At 43.5% G+C, this 23,439-nt stretch overlaps 4 protein-coding genes across 4 annotated transcripts; 2 read left to right on the top strand and 2 right to left on the bottom strand.

Moving 5' to 3' along the window:
* Nucleotides 1-33: 33 nt before the first annotated feature.
* F4817DRAFT_255267 (P-loop containing nucleoside triphosphate hydrolase protein) lies at nt 34-3,933 on the bottom strand. The gene is made up of 4 exons (XM_049299205.1): nt 3,481-3,933; nt 2,485-3,425; nt 515-2,331; nt 34-437 (listed from the first exon to the last, which is right to left on the bottom strand). Exons 1-4 carry the CDS (start codon nt 3,541-3,543, stop codon nt 52-54), a joined length of 3,207 nt encoding a protein of 1,068 aa, XP_049155161.1. The 5' UTR covers nt 3,544-3,933; the 3' UTR covers nt 34-51.
* Nucleotide 3,934: 1 nt separating this feature from the next.
* Nucleotides 3,935-6,441, top strand: F4817DRAFT_255282 (eukaryotic translation initiation factor 3 subunit). Its single transcript, XM_049299206.1, has 3 exons — nt 3,935-4,620; nt 4,692-5,732; nt 5,821-6,441. Exons 1-3 carry the CDS (start codon nt 4,309-4,311, stop codon nt 5,902-5,904), a joined length of 1,437 nt encoding a protein of 478 aa, XP_049155160.1. The 5' UTR covers nt 3,935-4,308; the 3' UTR covers nt 5,905-6,441.
* Nucleotides 6,442-15,256: 8,815 nt separating this feature from the next.
* F4817DRAFT_361537 (universal stress protein family) lies at nt 15,257-16,426 on the top strand (the record flags this gene model as incomplete). The annotated part of the gene is made up of 2 exons (XM_049306426.1): nt 15,257-15,673; nt 15,767-16,426. 2 exons carry the CDS (start codon nt 15,257-15,259, stop codon nt 16,424-16,426), a joined length of 1,077 nt encoding a protein of 358 aa, XP_049155159.1.
* Nucleotides 16,427-17,363: 937 nt separating this feature from the next.
* F4817DRAFT_349888 (uncharacterized protein) lies at nt 17,364-18,137 on the bottom strand. Its single transcript, XM_049304886.1, has 2 exons — nt 17,585-18,137; nt 17,364-17,507 (listed from the first exon to the last, which is right to left on the bottom strand). The coding sequence occupies exon 1, from the start codon at nt 17,980-17,982 to the stop codon at nt 17,662-17,664; it is 321 nt and encodes a 106-aa protein (XP_049155158.1). The 5' UTR covers nt 17,983-18,137; the 3' UTR covers nt 17,364-17,507; nt 17,585-17,661.
* Nucleotides 18,138-23,439: the final 5,302 nt, after the last annotated feature.

The following is a 23,439-nucleotide window of genomic DNA, read 5'->3' as shown; positions in this document are numbered from 1 at the left end:
GCACCTATGCCTTAACCAATCACAACCCATCCACTGGGCCATTTAGCCCCTTTACCTCTTCAGAGTCTTCTGCTTCTCAGCCGCAACCCTCTGGCCTTTACCCTCAACCAGCAGACCCTTCCTCCTCCTCACACCGTCCATATATCTCTTCGCAACATTTTCCTTATCAGCAAGCTCACCTAGATCCTCGAGGTCATCTTCGGTGAAGGGCTGCCAGAACGGGTCCTCATCAACCAGAATGTCGAACCCTTGGAAGATGAGCTGCGGCTGCGCGGCACCCGACGTGCGCTTGCGCATCTCCTCCGCGAACCCGAATGATTCCGCCACGGGTATCGTCGACTGTATGGTGAAGAACGGCGTGCCTTCTTTCATCTGTTCTGAGAGAACGCGGCCGCGACGTCGCGTGATGACGTCATATACGCGTCCAAGGACCTCGGCTATGATTGGCGTTAGTATATTATTTAGATTAAAAGGGAACGGGATAAAATGTGAAAAATGTTTGGAAAGAACTTACTGCTTGCCTGGATCTCGCATGAATACATAGCGAGCATCAGGCGTGGAGACCAATCCAAAAAGCCCTGGCGAATAGACTGCTGTACCGTCTTGATGACCTCGCCTGTAAGCCGGCCAAGGCGATCCCGTGCAGATGTCTCCTCGTCCGCTGGCGCGACGGTCACGTCTTCGATAATGACAGCTATACCTTGTACAGGCTCGTTACATAACGGACCTTGGTTCATGGCCAGTTGGAACGCATACGTAACCTTGTCGCATAGATGCGCGGCCTTGAGTGTCTCGTCTGCCTTCGGGCTGCTGCCATCCGCTTGCTTCTCCGGAGCGAACACCTTGGGGAAATAGCTGTCTTTAGTTGCGTCGATTAGTAGATTTGGACCCGTTCGCTTCGGTCCGAAAGCTGTTATCTTGTCGATGACACCCTTCCACCCCTCACGTCCTTTGCCGCTCTCCAAATTCGCCTGCAGTTGCTTCTTCAACTCATCGAGAGATATGCTTTTGCCCTCGAGTAGATCATCATCCTCCTCCTCCTCGATTTTCTGTTCTCCGTCGATTCCATTCTCTTGTTCGAGTTCCTCTAGCGCATTTCGTTCTGAATAAAGACGTTTGATAGCGCCCGGGTTTTTGAGGAGGAACTTGGTGACGTTTTCGGGTAATGGCCGTACTCGAATTGTGATGCTGACCTGTTTCGAGTTCGTGACGCCAACAACAACGCCGCGTCCTAATTCCTTATTTGCTGGTGGTCTCATTTCCTCCGCGCGCACAATTGTCTCTCTATACGGTACAATAGGCGCGCCGGCTTGGATATCGCACCTTGCAAATCTCTCCTTCAGATCCGTCAAACACCTTTCTAGGTGTAGTTCACCAGCCGTAAGCAGAACATGTTCGCCGCTTTCGAATTGCTCGTACTCCGCACACGGATCGCTCTTCACAAGCAGCTTGAGACCCTCGATCATCTTATCCAGATCAGATGGATTAACCGGTTCGAGGGCAACTCGCACGATAGGTTTTCCCGCCATGCTGACACCCGCTAAATTGACGGAACCTTCTAATTGGCTACATAGGGTTCCCGATTTTAAGATATGGCCGTCGAGGCCGCCAATGCCGAAAACGACACCAGCCGGGACGGAATCAAGCGACTCCAAGTTGCGGCCCATAAGCATGTATAGAGCCGTTACAGTCACCTTCTGAGGCTCAGGGGCCGCGTGGGGATTTGCGGGAGAGAACTTTGGTGGCAGGACGTAAAGTGAGTCTCCAACTGATAGAGTACCTGAATATATCCGTGCAAACCCTATCAAGTGCTCTGGGTCGATCTTTTTCTCCTCTTCGGGTACGAAGTCGTCTAAATTCGCACTATCTAGAGCCGTCGTAAGGGAATCCACTCCGTTGCTTTCTGCCGCCTGAGCACGAGCGAATTCCGCCCGTTTTTTCCTGGCCAGTTCTCTGGCTTCCTCGGCGCTGAGCTGATTAGTCCGCCTCTTATTCTCCGGAAGTTCGCTTTCGGGTACGGAAACCATTTTGCTGACGTATGCAACCACGGGGTCTGATTTTGAGGTTTTGAAATTCACCATCGCATCCTTAACGGGTGGATCGATGTGAGATGAACCAGGAGAGTATTCTAACAACTCGGGCAAACGTTCAGCCTGGGCCACTTTTGGAGACGGCAGAGACTCCACGACAGACACTAAAAGAGCCGTTGATAGTGGTAGCCATGATGAAAAAACCGTTGTAAGTAGTAATCTGGGATCTCGTGACCTGGCAATATGCGGCGCTATTGTGATATTTAACGATTTTGTTATCTTCTCGAGCAGAGCCGGGTCGCTGTATCATAGTCAGCGTATTGTTTCCCAATCCGAGGTTCATAAGTCAAACATTTCTGAAATATTATATAGTTTTAGGCAATACAGTGTCTTTGTTTGAAATAGGAGACGAAATGAACGATATAAATGAAAAACGGAAAGAAAATCGACTTACCCCTTTCCATGATCTCCACCGGTAGTTGCTTGATATACAGCCCAAACTTGCTCAAGCACAAGCTGGACAAACATAGGCTTTAAATTACGGCCTTTCAAATGCTTTCGCCCAAGAACCTTCTTAGTCTTCGGATCTAAGTAGAAATCGCCCCATAACACCTTTTCCATAATACTTCGTTTAATGCCGAGCTTCTTCTCGTATAAGCTAGCGAATTGTCGTACGGTAAAGGCCCAGCCATCAATAGCGCTGCTAAATATGACATTATTCTTCTCAGGGGCGAAATATAGTTCTTCGTCGTCTCGTTCCTCGAATTGTAGGTCGCCCGCTTCGTTCTCGATATCTCCGAGTTTTGCCTCTCTTGCAGCAGCCGCAGCAACTTTCTCGTCCATTCGTTCTCGCCAATTCAGATCCTCTTCCATACGTTCTCCCTGGAAGAAACTTCCTAAAACGGCATTCACCTGTTCTAGAAGCTTGCTAAGGTGGATGTAAGCTTCACCTGGAGTCATTTTCCACTCGGTAACCAGTCGATCTATTTTGTTGAAAACCAGAAGAGGTTTTAATTTCTCCATCCACGCCTGGCGGAGAACTGTGACTGTTTGACTACACACGCCCTCGACGGCGTCGACTAGCACGACGGCACCATCGCATAACCTTGATGCAGTTGATACTTCGCTACTGAAATCAATGTGTCCAGGTGAGTCTATTAGGTTGATTAAGTATTCCTTAGCTACGGGTGTAGCATCCGGAGCTGGTCTTCGGAGCATAGAGAAGTATAGGGAGATAGCGGAAGATTCCATAGTGATACCCCTGATTTGCTCATCGGGTCGTGAGTCAAGATACCGGATCTTGCCGGCAAGCTTTGGCGAAATGATGCCATTTGTAGCAAGGAGGGCGTCCGTTAAAGACGTCTTGCCATGGTCAACATGAGCTAGGATACAGATCTGAGATATGTTAGTCAAATGAGCACTAATAGACTCAGAACGAGGGGATGAGTACATTTCTTATATCATCCGCGTGTCGCTGTAGAGCAGCTAATTTCTCTGGAGTGACGACGGGCATTTTGACGGTGTTGTGTTTTCAAAATGGGAAGAAGATATGAAGTCGATGAAGTCGATATTGGATACCATCAAAGAGAAGCTCAGGTGCTTAGTTGATTATAAATAGGTAAACAAATAGCTCCGACGGGGAGGTTGACGAAACAACAAAAGGATTTATATCGTTTAGCCAGTGAGTGACTTTAGGTAGTTATCTTTAGCGACAGTAACTTTTAAGTATCCACTAGTTAAGTAGTCTGACTGGCTGGATATTCTACCAATTCTAAGATTATAGTGGCTTTTGTTGTGGGGTTTCTGTAACGTAGTCACTATGAATCATAGTTGTATAATTTAAGACCCCAAGCTTCATCTCTTGTCCGGTATACCGAATTATCTAGGTATACTATGACGTTTCATACCTTCCCTTTGCATTTCTAATTGCCGTCTACCTAAGATTTCCTTTGCTGATAGCGGGGCAAAGAATATCGATAAGCGCAGAGATTCAACTGCCCCGCGGCCCCGCCAAAGATTGATTCTGCAAGTGCAAGTGCAAGTGCTCTGACGCACTGACGCGAAACTGCAAAAGGAGGGGCAAAGTGCAAGCGCAAGCGCAAGGGCCACATTGAGAAGCCCTAATCCGCCAAAACTTCGGTCCTTTTTTTTCCAGTTAATCCTTCTCCAGATCTTTTCAATACAACAAGGGCCAAAAAATTGCGACGAGCCCCTCCACGGCTACGATCCCCACGATACTATTCGCGACATCGTCCTTGTGCCACACCACATTTCCACGATGAGCGGATTAAGAAACGGTGCCGCGCCTGTGCGCACCATCGAGGATGACAGCGATGTTGAGGAGGAAGCCCTCGTGGCTGACTACCAAGAGCAGGTCCAGTATGAAGATGGTATGGAAGAATTGGAGCAAGTCAATTCTTTGACTATGGCTCAGCAAACCGATGATATCCAGTCCAGACTCGTCGCTGCTGCTCAACCTTTGGACTTCTCCGCCCCCCTCGAAGTCAAATTCCAAAGCTACGATTCTTACTGCAACCTATTCCACTTCATCCTTAACTCGGATGGCCCCGTTGATCTGGAGCCTCCCTCGGTTAGTTGTCCTAACCTCATCACATATAAATAACCAAGGCGGCTGATCGGTGTGCTGACAATACTTTATAGCACTACTGGGCCTGGGATGTTATCGACGAGTTCATCTACCAGTTCAACAGCTTCTCCTCTTACCGACTAAGAATCGCAAGACAAGCGAGGGACAATGAGGAAGAGAGACAGATTCTACGCGAGAACCCCAACACATGGGGCTGCTATAGTGTGCTTAACGTACTGTACTCTCTGATCCAGCGATCGCAAATTACCGAGCAGTTGGCCGCCATGAAGCGTAACGAGGATCCCGCCGCCGTCGCTGGAGAGTACGGCTCCAAGACCCTATACCGAATGCTTGGGTATTTCTCCATCATCGGACTGCTACGCGTCCACTGTCTCCTGGGAGATTTCAGCCTAGCGCTGAAGACCCTCGATGACATCGAGCTTAACAAGAAGGCCATGTTTGCGCGCGTCATGGCCGCCCATTTCACGACCTACTACTACGTAGGCTTCTCCTACATGATGATGCACCGATATGCCGATGCCATCCGCATGTTCAGCCACATTCTTGTCTACGTATCGCGTACCAAGAACTTCCAGAAGAACGCCCAATACGATTCGATCACCAAGAAGAATGATCAGATGTACGCTCTCATTGCCATCTGCGTGGCCTTCCAGCCGACCCGTCTGGACGACACCATCCACACCGCTCTGAGGGAGAAGTACGGAGACCAGCTGCTCAAGCTACAGCGAGGTGGCCCCGAGTCTCTACCGATCTTCGAGGAGCTATTCAAGGCTGCCTGCCCCAAGTTCATCTCGCCGGTTCCCCCTGACTTCGATAACCCCGAGGCCAACGTGGACCCGATCGACCATCACCTCTCCATCTTCATGGACGAGGTCAAGACCAACATGTGGAACCCTACCGTGAAATCTTACCTGCGCCTCTACACGACTATGGATCTTAAGAAGCTCGCTGGCTTCCTAGAGGTGCAGCCGGAAGAGTTACGCTCTTGGCTGCTAGTCAACAAGCAGCGCACTAAGCAGCTGCGGTGGACCGATCATGCCCTACTAGAAGGAGAATGGGTCAACGTGAGCGACCTGGATTACGCTCTGCAAGGAGTAAGTTTTTTCTTTCCGCCTTAGGGTTCCAGCCTTATATAGGGCCATCCAACTTTCATCATACCAGAGCGCTAACAGGAACTTATAGGATCTAATTCACATCTCGGAAGCCAAAGTTGGACGCAAGTTGGTGGACTGGTACCTCCGCAACCTGGCACGGACGTACAATTAAGATCATCAAAGAGAGATGTTCTCAAGGCCAAAGGATTAGAAAGGGGAACGTAAGGGGGGCGGGTCCTTTCACGGGTTTCGTCTCCAGTTTGCATTGCACAGGCGTAATGGGATATTTGTATGTCACTCTCTCCGACCACGGGAGACAGGCGGGCTGGCAGGCAAAAGAGTGACCGGCAAAAAGAAAGATATCGGCTGGTTGTATGTAGAAAACGAACGGGGGCTACTCGTCCAGTTTGTTTTTTTTATTTTCAAGTCTCATGAACAGATATAGTAATCAAATGACTGATTGACTGATTTCTTTGACTTGTATACACGTATATACTTTTTGTCCATCGCAGTGTTGTAGTTTTGGCAATTGGAGTTTTTCTTCTAGGTCTGCACATAATATGATGCGAGGTAGGTTTACGTAGATCAGGAGGTTAGAAGAGCTTTTTCTTCAACGCCGCAGCCAAGACCCGGGTGCAGCGTACATGTACACGTATAGGCAGAGCGCGTCGTAGTGTAATATACTCAGTATACGCGGGTAGCGGAAGACCTAACGATGTGCAGTGCGGCGCTTTGGGGTGGTATAGGTAGAGTTGAAGGTGGTGGTGGTAGTGCCGGTGATAGCTCGACGTTGCAGCACAGGCGCAGAGCATAGGTAGGTTGTGCAGGGAGAGGTGAGTGATCCGCAGCCTTTCGGACTAGGGGGTCTCAGCCGCCTTGGCTAACCTACCTACCTACCTATCTAAGCTATCGTGAGATGGAGACAGAACGGGTCTGGGTTGGTTTTTTTGTATATATGTTTTCCTGCGTATACACATATATTCACTTATTTACATACGTAGAGTAGAGTCTTGGTATTGCCCAACTTTACCGTGTGACATGCTTCTTACATGGTTGGTGGCGGTGGGTTAGTTAGTTAGTTAGTAGGTAGTAGGTAAGTGGGTTAGGTCCTAGGAGGCCTCCCAGCTAGGGCACCTCTGCGATTCGGCGGGCGGCGTTGCTGTTGGCAACGGGGCCGGGCTCGAGTGCCAAGCGGCTAAGGAGGGGAGGAGGTAGGTCTGTCGGTCTTGGCCGCCGATATACCTACCTATGTATGTGTATGTGTAATCCGTATGTGTATGTGTGTGCCGTGTCGTCTCGCTAGCTCGGTGTGACAACGCGCGTAGCGCGCAGGGCTGAGGAAGGGCCAAGAGCCCTTGAGGTGGGTTATTATACCTACATTTTGTGTGTAGGGTGTGGGTGAGGGTGAGCTGTGGTAGGGCTCTGTATACCTAATGCCTAATGTACATACATTGCTGCTATCCGAAAAGGGGAAAATAGGAGGGGACCTAGCATAGCATAGCATAGCATAGCATCTCCATCACGAACCGAACGCTCCTGTGTGTGAGGACCACCGCATATGCCCTGAACTAGGTCCTAGGCTGACCCGTTTTACGTGAAGGAATGGTAGGGGGTGACCAGGTAGGATGGGATAACACATACATACCTAGGTTAGTTAGTCAGTATACCGCTCGTTTGCTGCAACTAACACACCATGCTCATAGAGCTGTCTAGATGCATAAGGAACGAACCGGTACATCGTATCATCGTTGTTGCAGCGCCCTGGGTAGTGTAGTTCACGGGGTAGCTAGGCTGGGGGCAGATGGTCACCTAGATATTAACTCCCACGTTTCGCACAGCCACCTCCCCGCGGAATCAACGTGCCGAGTGTGACGATGAGGCGGGTAATCGGCAATCCCCTGGTAACTAGGTAGGTAGTCTGGACTTTACACTAGAGAGACCATGGATTTGGTATCGTCGTCTACGAGACAATTTCTACCTATCTGGGGGGAGAAGTTTATTCGTGTGCTCCGCTAGACTCCTATCCTAAGATGAATATGTAGAATAACCTCATACGTTACATAATAACCAACTATATGTATGCCGTTTAACGTGACAAGACGATAACATGGGTCCATGTGTGTGCGCCAGTCGATATAAACGCCGCCGATCTCTCACGTATCTGGCATCTGGGGTGCCTGGTGCTTCTCAAGAATACGATTTTGTGGGTGACACTGCTTGGGTAGGTATCTTGACGATGCCTCACGGGACTTTGGTCGGAGATATAGTGTCAGCAATAACATACGGCCCCCCAGTCTGATATGTAGGGCTCCCGCCCAGCAAGTTATAGACGACCTAATTCCTATTACCACTTACCACTTACCACTTACACTACTGCCCGCTGTGCCTGATTCCCAAGCAACCCAAGCTCGTAGTCAATCAACCACATACCCGGAATATAGACGCTTACGCAGTCTCGCTCCTTACGTCTGTTTAAGGTAATTGGGCACATGGGGTGTGCGTACCTGGTGACAGCTGGGGTCGGTTCATCCATCTTTTTCTCCAGATATGTACATACATATGACATATGTGCCGTGCTGTGCTGTGCCGTGCTGTGATGTAAATCCGGGTTTGAGCCAGGACAGCCCCATTGCATCCCCGGACCCTCGGAAAGATGCAGCAGGTATTGGTTCGAGGCAATGCAATTGCTCGTCAGCAAAAGCATCTACAAAGCCACCGACCTTTTCCGGTAATGCTTTCTCGTGACACAGCTTTCTATACGGTCAGGAACCGGCTACTCACCAGTTGACCGCATGTAAATGTGGGACTCCCGGACGCCAGCGTGGAGACGATGGGAATTTTGCGTGGTGGACTAAGGCGGGCTAGGTAGGTTTTCTTCGTGCGTGGTGCTAACCCGCCCATGATGCCTCAGGATGGGGACGCCGTCTGGGTGATGGGTACGGCTAGGTAGTTGAGCATGTAGTAGTAGTAGTTTGCGACCTTGATCCCGACAGTTCGTACCGCTTGTAGGTCGGGGGTTATACTTCGACGATACCTGCAATAGTCATTTTATGGCGGTGACAGGTAGTACCTTCATAACAAAGTCTCGATGGGCTTGGTTATGGAGTTCGGGTTGGCAAAGGGTCCGCTATGGACAATTTAGTGGATGACGACGAGGCGAGAAACAGCTCGGCACACGTAAGAAATATGGCGTAGTGTTACCTGACAGGAGTTGTAGTACAGGCTTCGGGTGCCTTTACACAAAGGTGTAGTAGCTCTGGGTTCAGTTTACATAAGAAATAGGGGAGAATGATGGAAGATGAAGTTGGTGACTTAAGGAGGAGTATGTAAGAGGCAGACTGATTTTTGCTCTTATATTTTATGAGATATAATAACAGCTCTTTGGTATATTCTTGTAGATATTCTTGCAGCAGCTTGGCACTGTGAGTGTCTGTACGCCTCCCTTTCTACACTAAGCTCAACGGCCTTTTAGTAGGTCGAGTTTATAAACTTCCTAAACAGGCACAACACGCGAGTTGTCTTGGCCTAATATAAGCAATGGAAATAACAGTAAACGTTTCGTACGAATGACTCGTAATTCATTGGACTACCTTCTCTCCTCGTGCATAGAGACCAGGTAGTTATCGGCTATTTAGGATTTTAGTATATAGGAGACTGGATGTTATTGAAGTTATACCTTATCTAATCGTTCTGTCAGACAAATAGGTATAATGCCTGGATGTTCACGAGGTCTATTACGCTGTACCAATGGGATGTCGACGGGAGTTGCAAGGGTATCAATTTAATATAGGTAGTTACTATCCTTGTTGCTCTCATGATTAAATTGACCGTATTGACGTTCCCCATTCTCTAGTCCTACCTATACCGGTATGCGACCCCGTTTTGATCGCGTGTCATAGTTCACCGTGGTAGGAATCAAGACTTGCCAAGTAGAAGAGCCAAGAAGCCAAGTCTGTGACAGGACCAAAATGTGTTTTCGTGGCGTTGAAACATACATATGATAATTGATGAGTAGAGCCTCAATATTATCTACATATTCTACTAAGTGTATGTATATGGCCAACTGTCTATGGTAGGAGAAGTAACAATGATGGTGATTAGGCTGATAAGCTTACTTCGTCGATCTGTGACAGCTCAGAAACAGATCAGATTACGACTGCAGACTCGGAGAAATCTAATGAGGGGTCGTATTGACTCGGGGGATCCAAGGCCATCTTTCTACTTTTTTAAAGTATGCTTTGAATAGGAAATAAATAAAATATAGTCACGGAAACTCGAGCTTATCGGATCTCGACAATGAACGCGTATAGCTACGGAGCATGATCCGTTTGCAGTCATGGCCTGCCAAATTATATTGCCAAGCAATGCTTGACAAATCATAACGAACGGTATTACTTGGAGATATGTAGAAAGCGAAGGGGACGGTAGAAATCTTAGCGTGGACAAGCAATGGTCATAACACTACATAGGATAATAGTAAACGTGACCGAATCGCACCGAATGGACTTATCATCAACACCGGTGCCGGTCGGTGATGGCAGTTGGGTTGGCTAAAGCGGTCAAGCATGGTTCGTCAAGGTGCGAGTCGGTCAGCACAATGTGTATGGTTTTGTCCTAGGGTATGGAGGCATATATGCGATCGCGGGATTCGCCAATCTCTTAGTTTCCCGGTGTCGGTAAATCGTGACTAGATATTTAATTCGGTTATCGCGTCGTGGAGAGGTGTGCGGTGAGGACCTTTTAGTTGGGATTTAGGAAAATATCGGGTTCTACGTGAACAAATAACCAGGCGAAGCTGTAGCCCGTGTGAGAACCGGGGAGCCCAGGCGGTAGTGAATCTGTGATATATTCGGTGAGGCTGCAGGAAGCCAAGATTTCTTGCATCCCATTGTGGCTGACATAGCATGGGAGACATGGATCTTTTTTTGGTTAACAGTCTTATCGAATTCCATGGTCAGGGCTGTGATTTCATCATTTCACCTCGTGCTGTTCTGGGGTTGTCTGTTTCGTGGAATCCCTGACATGTGAGAATGTAAAGAAACGATGAATAATAATACATATACCATCACACATAATACGGGTTAGTAGCCTCATCAAGTAGACATCCCATTCTTCCCCCCTGGATGGAAACTTCGCGAATGGCGGGTAGGCTACAATGCGTACACCCGAGCATTGTCTCTGATGACTCAAATACGGCGAACACGTATGAACGTATGAGCGATAGATATCTTATTCCCAGTGGAAGAGAAAACCATGTGACCTTTCTACTCCATATGCAATAGGAGAGAACTACCTGACAACGAAGGAGGCCTCTGAGGTCCCCTCCTGATCCCTCCCCGACGGGTAGCAGTGCCGATGCGACGAGATCTACCCTATCCGACAGGAGCAAACCGGGGAAATGTAGCCCAAGTAGGGAACTCCATCTGGCAGCGTTCGATCGTGATGGATGGTTAGTGTGAAACGGCTCGACCCGGTGGCTCCTCATCTCACCCGCTACTTTGGGGCCCGCGCCTGGTAGCGTCAGACGTAATGCCAGGTACTGTTACGTTGTGGTGGAGGTTTAGAGGCGGAGATGCGCATGATTCTATCCGTAATCCATCCCAGTGGAGCGTTTTCTTGTTCTTTTCCTTTTCCTTTTTTTCCTTTTTTTCCTTAATAGTCAGAAAAATACGGAGATATGTCGTGTGGCGCCCCCAGTTAGAACGACTGTCGTGCTATGTGCCCAGATTTCCTTGTTAACTCTCCCGCAGGAGTTGCACAGATGTGTCATCAGGATTCAGGGTAGAAAGTGTTGGAAAGGAAAGCCATCCTTGCCCGTCAACGTCTTGGCTACGCGAGCTATGCGCCAAGTTCGCCAAGAGCACGAGATTGTACTACTCCCGTATGTCTTATGTGTTCGTTTTGCTAATCCCCATGGTCTTGGTACCCTTTTGAACGATATGGGGTTTTCCATTTCTTGGAGTAAGTAGGTATCTACTATGTACGTTTCTCGGCTAGGACGAAGACTTTGCGGATCTTGACCATCAAGACACATATTTATTCAAGCAAGCAGCTAAGTTAAAAAGCGGAGGCAGGCCACCCATGTGTAAGCCACATCGGTAGTTACTGTAATCGTAAAGCCTGGATTCTGAATTGCGTGCCTGATAGGAAGAAATTTACAATCCGGACGTACGTAGAGCCTGTTCCTTGGAGCTACCTTCTAGATACGTCCAGTATTGAGGACGATGGAAGGATTGGAGAAGAGGATAAGGCGAGGAGGGGTGAATGTTCCTTCTTGGCCCTAACCCGCCTGTCTGGGAGTGCAGTTGGCTTCTAGCCGCAGATGTTGTGGACGAAGCCTTGGTATTATTAATTTTAGATGAATAGGTACATGGTGATACAATACTTGGACGTTTGCTATTGCTATTGTTATAATTGTTGCTGTTATCTATTGTATTGTTATTACTGTTGCTGTCATTGCTGGCATCGATACTTCGCTGTCATCACATATACCGAAAGCGTAACCAGAGACATGATGACGAGTACAAGGTAGTGATGACTGGATGCTTAAGGCAGTTGTCGTATGCCGCTGCAAGAAGTCGACGGGAGTTTTACACAAGGTAGATTTGAGATACCCATTTAGGATATAGGATACGGGATATCGGCTTCAAAACAAAAGCTTTGCTGGCTGATCTGACGATTACGCTTGCCTGACGTCGCATTGGAGTGTCTGCCGCGAGTTGTTGACATGTTGCGATTGGACGAATGGAATAAAAAGGGAAAAAAGCGAAAGGTAAGACGAAAACGACCTCGAAGCGTGAGAGGAAGATCAATTGATGCTTCTTCAGAATTTAGATTAACTACCTAGGCGGAGGCGAGATGACTTACATGTATGCGGCCACTGTGCATACATACATAGTACATGTACTTGTACGCCTGTAGATGCATAAACCGGGGTACTAACGTTAGCGGGCTAGTGTAGGTACCTAATGTACCTAATGTACCTAACATACATACGACTAGCTGCTGTTAGGTACGTTGGGTACCGAGAGAGTTAGTCCAGTACGAGTAATTACATACCTCCTGCTAGTCCTGCTAGTCCTGCTAGTTCCCTGCGGTAGCGTGTAAAAATAGGAAAATCTGGAAACGCGCCGTCATCTGCCGCAAGGTTTAAGCTCTTGGCTCCAGCTCTTTACTTTCCCATTTTTGTGCGTACCAAGGTTTAAGAAAAAGAACATCGCCCGGGGCAGCTACAGGCCCTATATTCCGTACAACCCCCTACAAGCCCACTACCTTAGTAGGTAACTACCTTTACCTACTACTTCTCTATTGTTACTGCCCTTTACCTCATATGTACATCTAGCCCGCTCCTCCCATGGCCGCCTTATCCAGACTCCTTCACCTCTTTAAAAAAGAAGCCTGACTCAACTATTACCTTTTTGGCCAGCAATTCATCGCAATTCATCATTGTTGTTGTTACTTACAACACTTCTACAAGTTTATACGTACGTACCTCTCTCTCGTTTAGACATCAAGTGCATTTTGTACCCACTTGTTTCCGTTTCCAAAAGATACATCATTAAAAGCAACCCGTCTACCTACCTACCTACAACCACGCGCCAATCCGCCCGCCGAAACTTAACACAGCCAAGCTTTCTTCCCTCAACCAAGCTTTTCTTACTCAAGACAAGGCGGGTTGAAGAAACTCGAAGCTCCCACGATTGCAACGGAAGCCAAGTCACCTTAGCAAGTCACCTTAGCAAAAACGTACGACATCATCCATACGTACCTAACCCTCACTTTTGACCACCCTCGCCTTACACTAGCTACCTTAACCCGAAGCGTTTGTTTTAAAACATTCATTCTCCTTCATTCTCCTTAACAGTTGTCTCCGGCGATACACCAACAGGAATATTCGTGACGTCCCCCAGCTAATTTACTTTCTTGCAATCCATAGACAGGACACCTCCGTAACCAGTTGCTGTAAGGCCTATGGCTGCCACTTAACTACCTAGACGTACCACCCACCAATCGTCCGTCTCGTGTTCCACCACCAATATCTCCTGGTATCTCTCATTCTTGTTATCCCACGTGGCTTGTCGATTCGATCTTTCGAGACTCAGGCTTGCTTTGTCTTCCACGCGGCTATCAGACCATCTCGAAGACGGATAGCCCCGAGGCTATCCCTTTGAGTTTCATCTTGGACTATCCGCGCTCAATGCCGTCAGTACGAAACTGCCTCCTCCGCCCTCTTACTGAGGCAACGTGAGTAAGGTATCGACAGTATCTGTATAGGCGCTATCTTAATCACTTTAGTTCATTTCGAGAAAAGAAGAGAAGATGTCCGGAGGTTTACCTACCCCGGTTAGAAGCCCCGAGAGCGATGTCTCTCCCAAATCGCAACCAAGTTCTAAGAAGACAGATTACTTCTCTCTCGATAAGAGAACGAGCCCACTCTCCCGTTCCAGCTCAGCGCAAGATAGCGCAAGGAGCACTCCCCGCGCAGGCTTAGTGCAACGGGCCGCTACCGAATCCAAGGGCAAGGGGAAGGAGACAGCTGAAAGCACGGGAGAGGCGAGCGCAACGACTCCAGGCGAGACAGCCTCTAGTACGGGGAGTAGTGGTCCTCCATCTAGGAAGGCATCTATCTCGTCTATATCCTTTGCACCCCCTCGACACCCATCGCTTCCTCAAGGTCTGAAGAAACCGCATGCTGGAAATCGAATCCGGGCAGCGTCTCCGCCGCACCGTAGGTAAGTCGACATGATTTCGTATTTTAACGCATTTTACATCCCCCCTCCACACAAGTACGCACATGCACATTTTGCTCCATTTACGCCGAGACTTTTCGAATGCAAGGATGGCCGCGAAGCTGCTACATCCTAGCCCCTAGCTCCTAAGGTTGGTCGGGCGAGGGTGCCGGCGCGATCGCACTTCTTGGCGGGAACTCTTTTGCGACCGAAGAGCCAATTTCGCCGTGCTATTACATCATAGGCCCGCTTGAGAACTCCGAAGCCGCATGATACTCGACCCTTCAAGGAATAATAACTGCGTTTGTCGACTAGGAGAGGTCTAACGTATTCCGCGTGGCTTGTCGTTATTCGTATGGGCTCTCGAGATATGATAATGCCTATGACCTGGGTGGTTGCCGAGAACTGATAAAGGGCTGGTCTTCCATTATGGTCGCATGTCGTTCCGGTGAGGATCGTCAAGCTAGTCCGGTTTCTTACTTGCGCGACCTACTCTAAAGCAGCCCCTATTCGTCGACTCGCCCGATGCTACCCCGCTCAATATAATCCCCCACATGTCATCCCAAGGCCAAACCCCGTACTTTAGCAAGTACCTCGTTCTTTTAGACGACGAAAGCGCAGCAGAGCTGTGCGTTTTAGTGGCCGCTGGCCTAAGAATCACAAGTCTTTCTTCCCCTTTCAGCTGTTGGTTGAATTTCGCGCAAAAGGTGCCTTTGACGGACCCGTTTTGCTGTATCACCAACCTCTCTCCTATTTCTTACCCACTACTTCCTTTCTCTATCGCTCTTCTAACAGATGGCAACTGAGACGCTAACCGAATCTCCTCGCTCACAAAGGTTCGAGTCCCATGTAGCATTCGACAACATCCCCCTCGGCGAATCAACCGAGTATAATCCCATCTCGTTCACCCTCAACTACCGCCATGCGGGTTTTCAGTTTAGACGACGACACCGCACCTTTATGGTCGGCGTAGACGACAACTCGTATTCCGATCATGCTTTGCAATGGCTACTGGACGAACTGGTCGATGACGGCGACGAGATTATATGCGTCCGCGTAATCGAAACCCAGGTCCGCCTTACGGATAAGGCGTACCAAGAAGATGCCAAGGTTCTGATGGAATCAATCCAGTCGAAGAATACGCAGAACCGAGCGATTGGCCTAATTTTAGAATACGCTGTTGGAAAACTACACAGCACGTTCCAGCATCTTGTTAGTATCCCCTACTAGTCGAACTGTAGCTCATCGCATGATACTGTCCAATTTGTCGAATTATAATATTAGTACTAACCAGAACCGTATTAGATTAAAATATACCAGCCATCCATGTTGATCGTTGGTACGAAGGGTAGAAGCCTTGATGGAGTCCAGGGGTTCCTCGTGAATCGTAGTTCTTTTTCGAAGTACTGCTTGCAATACTCACCAGTGCCTGTTGTTGTCGTGCGTCCTAATGAGAAGCGCGTGAAAAAAAAGGTGAAGCGAGCGCATGACCCATCTAGGCAAAGCTATGCGCAAATGCTGCTAGGTCAACCGCACGAAGCCGATAGCGAGAACAGCAGCGTATACGAGCTAGAACCCAATCTCACCCCAGACGAAGAAGCGCATCGTGTTGCAGTAGCTGTTGGGCTACCAGCAGCATACGATCCAACTATCAAACCCATCGATCCCAACAGCTTACTAAAGAATTTCGGCCGCCGACCCGCGCCGGAGGTATCGAAGGAAGCCCTTGCAATAGTAAACAAGGGTGGCTTACCTGCCGAGAAGAAGTCGCCAGACCAGGAAGAGTCGGACTCGGATTCCGAAGGAGAGTTCGATGTCAGACCGGGCGAGGAGCTTCTTAGAGAGAGACTTCATAAGATGGAGCTAAACGAAGGGGCCGCGCTCAGAGCTGAAAGTAGGAAGTTGAGTTCCGGGTCTGCTGATAGCGACGAAGATCCGCCGGGTGGAGGGGGTGCCAAGACGTGACGCGACCGTTGCACATGAGAAACCGATATGAGGGACTTGCATACGGACTTTATACGTATATCTGGCCTCTTTTTTATCGGGATAAGTCATCAGCCCGTTGATTATTAAAAGCGCGGGGACGGTTGGATGGACGATATAGCGGATATTTGCCCCCACTATCGTCATAATTATTATGCTGAGCAACCTATTTTGCACAAGAACCAACAAACACGGCGTCAAGTCAGTGGTAAGATTGGAGGAATACCCAGGCTGTAATTTTTTGGAAGCGTTTGAGATGGGTTGCAGCGCGAGCTTGTATCATGAGCAGTCTGAGCGATTATTATAAATAAAATACGACTCTTCTCCCCAAGTTTTACGGGGGCTCTCGAGTTTGATGTTATCGTACTTGTGACGGTGACTTCGGCTGGTTGATATAATATATAATGTGCGGTAGGGCGGAATAGGGAGGCACGAGGACTTCGGTACTATAGCCCGTTAATATATATATCCTATTGAAGGATTTGCTAATAGAAATACCAGTTAAGAGATGAATTCCTATCCATCATAGTACGAATAATCAACGCGGACCAACGATTTACAAGATACTATCGTGGCCTAGTAGGCGACATATATGTAACAGAAGGCAACTTCTTCCAAGTCATTCGAGAGTAGGTTTCTCTTGAGTTGTTGAAAGGCACTTAATTGATATATCAAACCAATAGCCCATAGTATCTCGTAAAGCCTCCGAGCAGCACGGCTAGTAGTCTTTTAAACAAAGAGACGGGAGGGATATGCCTCTTAAGGCGAAAAGTATACACGATATGATACAGTGTGGGATGTGTAGAGTATATGTACATCGTCTAGATCGTATGCCGAATAGGGGTTGAAGTAAAAGGGGGAGTAAGAGAGCCAGCAACAAAAAGCAACACGAAGGTGGTTTCTAGTAGTTGTCACCAGTAAAATAATATGTATATTATTATCTCTTTATTACGTATACTATTGTCTCTCTTGATCCATTACCCCGTTTCATCCTCTCTCTCTCTCTCTTCGAACCCCCAACGCCCTTCTCTCCCATTTTCCTTCTCGGGATATACCATACGATGTAGATATTAGCCCCTTCCACTTGCATTTTCAGCCTTCATATCCCATTAAAGATGGAGTTAACCAACCGCGTATCAGGTCGGAAGAAACCATACCTCGAGTTAGGTTGGTTACTTTACATATCAGAAATCACGAACCGCTGATATACAAAATCGTCAGGTCCTCCGAGTTGAACCGCACAAAGGGATGTCCGATGCTCCACGTGTTGCAACTATATCTGTCGCCGGTCGAGTCGTGGAGGAAGAAGTAGTGGTAGTTTGTCGTGCTGGTGAACTCCAAGGTGGATGTTCCATACCCAGTTGGAGTCGTTTCTGAAAAGCTTGTACCGCGTGATGCCCGCCTTGTCTTTTACGTCTTGGCTGGTCTCGATCCACTTGGTATCTGAAGGTAGTATGCGTCTGAGCGTCTAGAGGCAAGTATAAGGAATCGGAAGAAGGCTCAGGGAACAGAATAGAAAAAAGTGACAACTGAAGCATCCGAGATTACTCTGCGAATGCAGATATGTTCCCACTTGTTGTCATATTTCACAATATAAATTCACCAATAAATAAACGCCATCTCAATCCAGCTGCAATGCCACTCAAGGCTGTCAGTTTGCTGTTACGTCGACGACAAGAGTTTAGCATACAGGATAACTCAGTGGCCGTCAGGCTCTGGCACCACGAATGTTGATTCGCCATCCGCAGTTTAGGTAGCATCGCTCGTCAAGCAGGCTACGGCAGGCGACCTATGCTTCAGCAATGCAAAGTCCAAGTATACACTCTTATGCATTGGCTTGGGCTTGTCCTTTGGCACCAGCCTGCTTTGGAAAATGACCGTTTCCTTACATTAATAATTATATAGGTACTTATAACTCTCTCCTTGCCTTTGCTGCCTGATGATGTACGTTCTTGAGAACCCCTGGGGACTACTCATAACAATGAAGACGACAGGCGTCCATAACTTAAGAGAGATAGTAGCGGCAGTGAGTCTCACCGTCCCGTAACCAATTTACCTATTAGATCTCCATTCACAATATCAATACCCTCATTTTCAGCTATTCGCTCGGGATCGAATTAACTCTCATAAGGTAAGACGCTTGATCTCACCCGGGTAGTAAGACTTACAAACATCACTGAATGTAATAGATGAGAACTATTACCCGGCAACGGACAAGACATAATATAAACAGGACATCACGCGTATTAAAGATCTAATGTATAGTAAGACTTATGACAGACAAGAGAACGAGTCTGCATACCCGATAGCATCGTCAGCTAGGCACTCGCAAACACGAGCCGCATTATCAAAGGTATACATATAGAGAAAACACATATCCGTCTGTTGTATGCAGCGTAAAGATCTGTCTCTAAGTAACTATGCTCTCTTATATGATGTAAGATATCTATATATCATTCAGAGTAGGCTATCACTCACCACTCACCACTCACCACCCGCAAGTGAGCTCTTTCGCATACCTCCAGCCAGCCACATCCAGCCCGCCAGTCAGTCAACCACAGCACTAAACTTCATGTACCTAATCAAGGACTTTCCAACCGAAGCAGTACGCAGAAGACATAGACAAGCGTCTATCTACTACTACTACCACACAGGCACAGAACAAAAAAAAAAACTAAAACTAAAAACTAAAAACTAAAAATGTCGGCAGCGTCTATCTAACAGCGAACCCAGTGTCACAAATTGCAGGTACTGCTAGCGAAAAAAGGCTGCTCGAGCTTCGCTCTCGGCACGCGTAAATGATCAGGACGTCTTGGGAGTATGAGAAAAGGTCTGATGATAAGGATTGGTGCCTTGGTTATATAAAAAAAGGAAAAGAAGAAGAGATGGACGAAACTTTGGAGTGAAAATATATGAGAAAAGTTAATGTGGGTCACGGGCTAGGCGGGGCTGGTGATAGCCACATGTGGCTTTATAATATGATGTAACTAGGTACTTCGTACGGATTAGGTACTCATGTACTCTACGTACTCTATGTACTCTATGTACTCTATGTACTCTATGTACCTATCAGCTAAACAGTAAACTCAAGCAGACATGTGATGATGACTGGATGACTGGATGGATGGCTTGTCCTCGTGGCTTATTCACTACAGGTCACTAGGATGTTTAATGTTATTTGGTGGAGATGTTACTTAAAACAGTTAATAAGTATTGTATTGCTTTATTTATATAGCAAAATACAAACACGTTCGAAGATTTTAGCTTAACTTTTGCTTAAATTATTTCAGTTTTTAAACTAAATATTTTTAAAACGGGTTACGTTTATTTACGTTACGCAACGCGTAATTTATATATTTATATTTATAAATTATAAATAAAACATTTAAAAATATTTGGTTTAAAGTTATATTATATTGTAAAAGTTTTTAACGTTTTTATTAATAATGAAAAAATTAAACATTATATTTATAATAATTTAATATATTATAATAACGTATAAAATAACTTTAATTTTAATGATTTAAAATTAATAATATATTTAATTTATTTTTTTATTTTTTTTATATATTTATATAACATTACGTTTTTATATATTAAGTTTTAATGTTTAAAAATTTTTAACGTTTTAAAATATTATATATATTTAAATATATTTTATAATTATATATAAAATCTTTTTTTTTTTAATAATTTAAAGTTAATAATATTATTTTTTAACTTTTTTAACTTTTTTTATATATTTATATAATTTTATATATTAAACTTTAACGTTTATTACGGTTATTATTACAGTTATTATTATAATTAACGTTATAATTAATGTTATAACCGATATTATAATTAATATTATAATTAATATTAACCATTTAACATTTTAAAAAATTTAAAACGTATAAATTAAATTAATAAATTTAATAATAAAATTAATAATTATTATATAATTAATTATTATTTATTATAAAAACGCATTAATATTATGTTAAACGGATATTGGTTAAAACCGATTAAGTGAAATAAAGGTTTAAATTGATTTAAAAAAACAGTTATTTATTGTGTATGTGTATGGCTTTTATAAACGACAAGCGACTTATATCAAGGTTAATTATTTTATTAGCTAGTTAAAAGTTATTTATAACGTTGGTTATAAATTTTATTTGTGTAATATACTCTTAAATTTTTTAAGATCACCGTTTTAAAAGACTTTATACAATTGATAAAGTTATTTTTTTTATTTTATTACCATCTTTTAACTTAAGTGGTGGTTATTTATAATTTTATATATATTTACAAAAGAGATGTGTATGTTACCCTTTAATTAAAGCGGCGGTTATAAAGGAATTATATTTAAATGGGTATCCGATTTAATTTAACCCGTGCGTTTATAAAGTATAAGTTAACCGTTGTTAACTTACCTTTTTTAATAAATTATAATGTTTGTAAAAAATAAATTAACCGTTGTTAACTTACTTTTCTTTTAAAATAAAATATATGTTTTTCGAAAATGGATTAATCGTTATTAATTTACCTTTCCATATAAAGTTAAATGTACCCGTAAAAAATAAATTAATTATTATTAATTTACCTTTTTTTATAAAGTTAAAAATAAATACGTAAAGCGTAAATAATAAATGTTAAAAATAACTTTATTTTATACTTTTACTTTTGTTATTTTCGAGGTTATATTATTACCAAGTTAAAATAACGGTTATTTTTTTTATTTAATTATTAACGTAATTTATGCCATTTCGTAAATTTAAAACGTATTTTTATAAACTTACACTTTTTTTAATTAAATATATATTAAAATTATAAATCGTTTTATACCGTAAATAACATATTTAAACCTTTTATAATACTTTATTAACTAATCGTATTTATTTTTTAACTTTTTAAAATACGGATAAATATATTTTAACGCACCTTTTACTCCGGTAATAAATACCCTTGGATTCGTTAACGGCGTTATCTTTTAATATAATAAAACTATTAACCATTTCCTGTAATTTTTTAACGTAAATTACGCGTAATTTAATACTTTATTTTTAACTATTTAATCAAATTATGCCCGGGCCCACTTTAAAACTATTTTAACAATTATAACTTTAAAAAATTTTTATATAAACAATTACCTTTTAATTTTAATTAAGTTATAAACTTTAACTTTAATATATACGCGTTTTTATTATTTATACCATATTTTAAAACTTAATTAAAACTAAACCGTTAATATAATTACTTTATACTTTTAACATATACTGGTAATAACGCTTTTTTTAAACAACGTTAGTTTTTTACAAAATAAACAAACAACTTTTTAAACTAATAATGGCTTATTTAATTAACTTATTTTAAATTTTATTATAATAAATTACAAAATCTTAAAATTAACCGTATAATTAATCTAAATCTAGATTTAAATATAATATATAAACTTGGTTATTTAAAATAAATGCTTTACCAAAAAGTTTTTTCTTTTTTTATTATATAAGTTATTTATTTTATTACTTATAAAAAGATTTCGTTTACGGCTTATAACCGTTACCTTAACTTTTTCCTCCATTACAACCATCGTCGGTTTAACTGGCAAATAAATCATAATATAAAACATATTTCGTACATTAAAGTTAATATATAACCACGCCTCACGCCATTTAACATGCATATAAAACTATATATATTAATTAACAAAGTTTTATCAACCATTAAGTTTAATAATAATTGGGATAATTATATTAAAAGCTATTAAAAACGATATATTAAACGTCGTAAAATAAAAATAAAATAAATAAATATATAAAATTATAAAAAGAAAATAATCAATTTTAATATAATAATCCAAGTGTTTAATATGGTAATTACTTTAAACATAAACCAAGACTTATAACTATTAAACAAATATTAATTAAAACCGATTAAGTAAAATAAAAGCTTAAATTAATTTAAAGAAATAACTATTTATTATATATATATATAACTTTTATAAATAACAAACAACTTATATTAAAGTTAACCACTTTATTAATTAATTAAAAACTATTTATAACGTTAATTATAAACTTTGTTTATACAACATATTATTATTTTAATAATATTATTAATATTATTATTAATATTATTATTTTAAAATATTAAACATATATTTTTAATATATAAAATTTTAAAGTTATTTTAAACCATAAATTTAAAATTATTTTAAAAAGTTATTTTAAGGTTTAATTAATTAAAAAAAATATAATTAAAAAAAGTATAACTTTATAAACAATCTCGAATTTATGGTTTAAATTTACTGAAATAATGTTTAAACAAATAATTTTAAATAATAAAAGCCTTTTTAAAATCACGAGACATGTTTACAATTATACCTTGCCATAATATTTCGAGTGTTTTAATACATCGCTTTTTTAAGTAACATCTCCACCAAATAACATTAAACATCCTAGCGACTTGTAGGTCCGGCACTTACGCCTTATTAAACCGAGACCCGAGACCCGAGACTTTATGAAACGGTGCAAGGCGACCAGTCTTACTTCGCCATGTGTTCTCTAGCTACCTACGCATACACGTTTCAGATTTAATAGTTAGACGAAGCATAACTAGTCGATAATTAAACTTAATCACTCAGGATGCTTGGTCCGAAAAAAATTTGTAAGACGTTAAATGTCGAGTATGAATTCTTATTCTTCCCACCCCCTAGTCTAATGCTATACTTATACACGTCCAAAATTCGAACCTCCTATTACTATGAAATACCAGTAGAAGCCTCCCAAAAGGGCCTTCCCGGATTAAAATATGAGAAAAAAGCTCAAACCTTACCGATATGCATCATGTTGTCCGTCCGTACCTCTACAGAGGCTTGCTTATCCCATGCCGAACGCCGTCGCGTATGCAAGAAAAAGGAGGTGCATCCGAGGGCTAACCGCCTCAGGAGCTAAAGCAGAGTACTCCGCGCAAGGGTATCTTGATAACATCAATGGCTCAATGGCTCTATAGGT

This window comes from Daldinia loculata (genome assembly GCF_022478755.1).
Source record: "Daldinia loculata strain CBS 113971 unplaced genomic scaffold F4817scaffold_67, whole genome shotgun sequence".
Classification (NCBI taxonomy): domain Eukaryota; kingdom Fungi; phylum Ascomycota; class Sordariomycetes; order Xylariales; family Hypoxylaceae; genus Daldinia; species Daldinia loculata.
The sequence above is the reverse complement of the archived record's forward strand: the minus strand, read 5'-3'. Positions and strand labels throughout refer to the sequence as shown.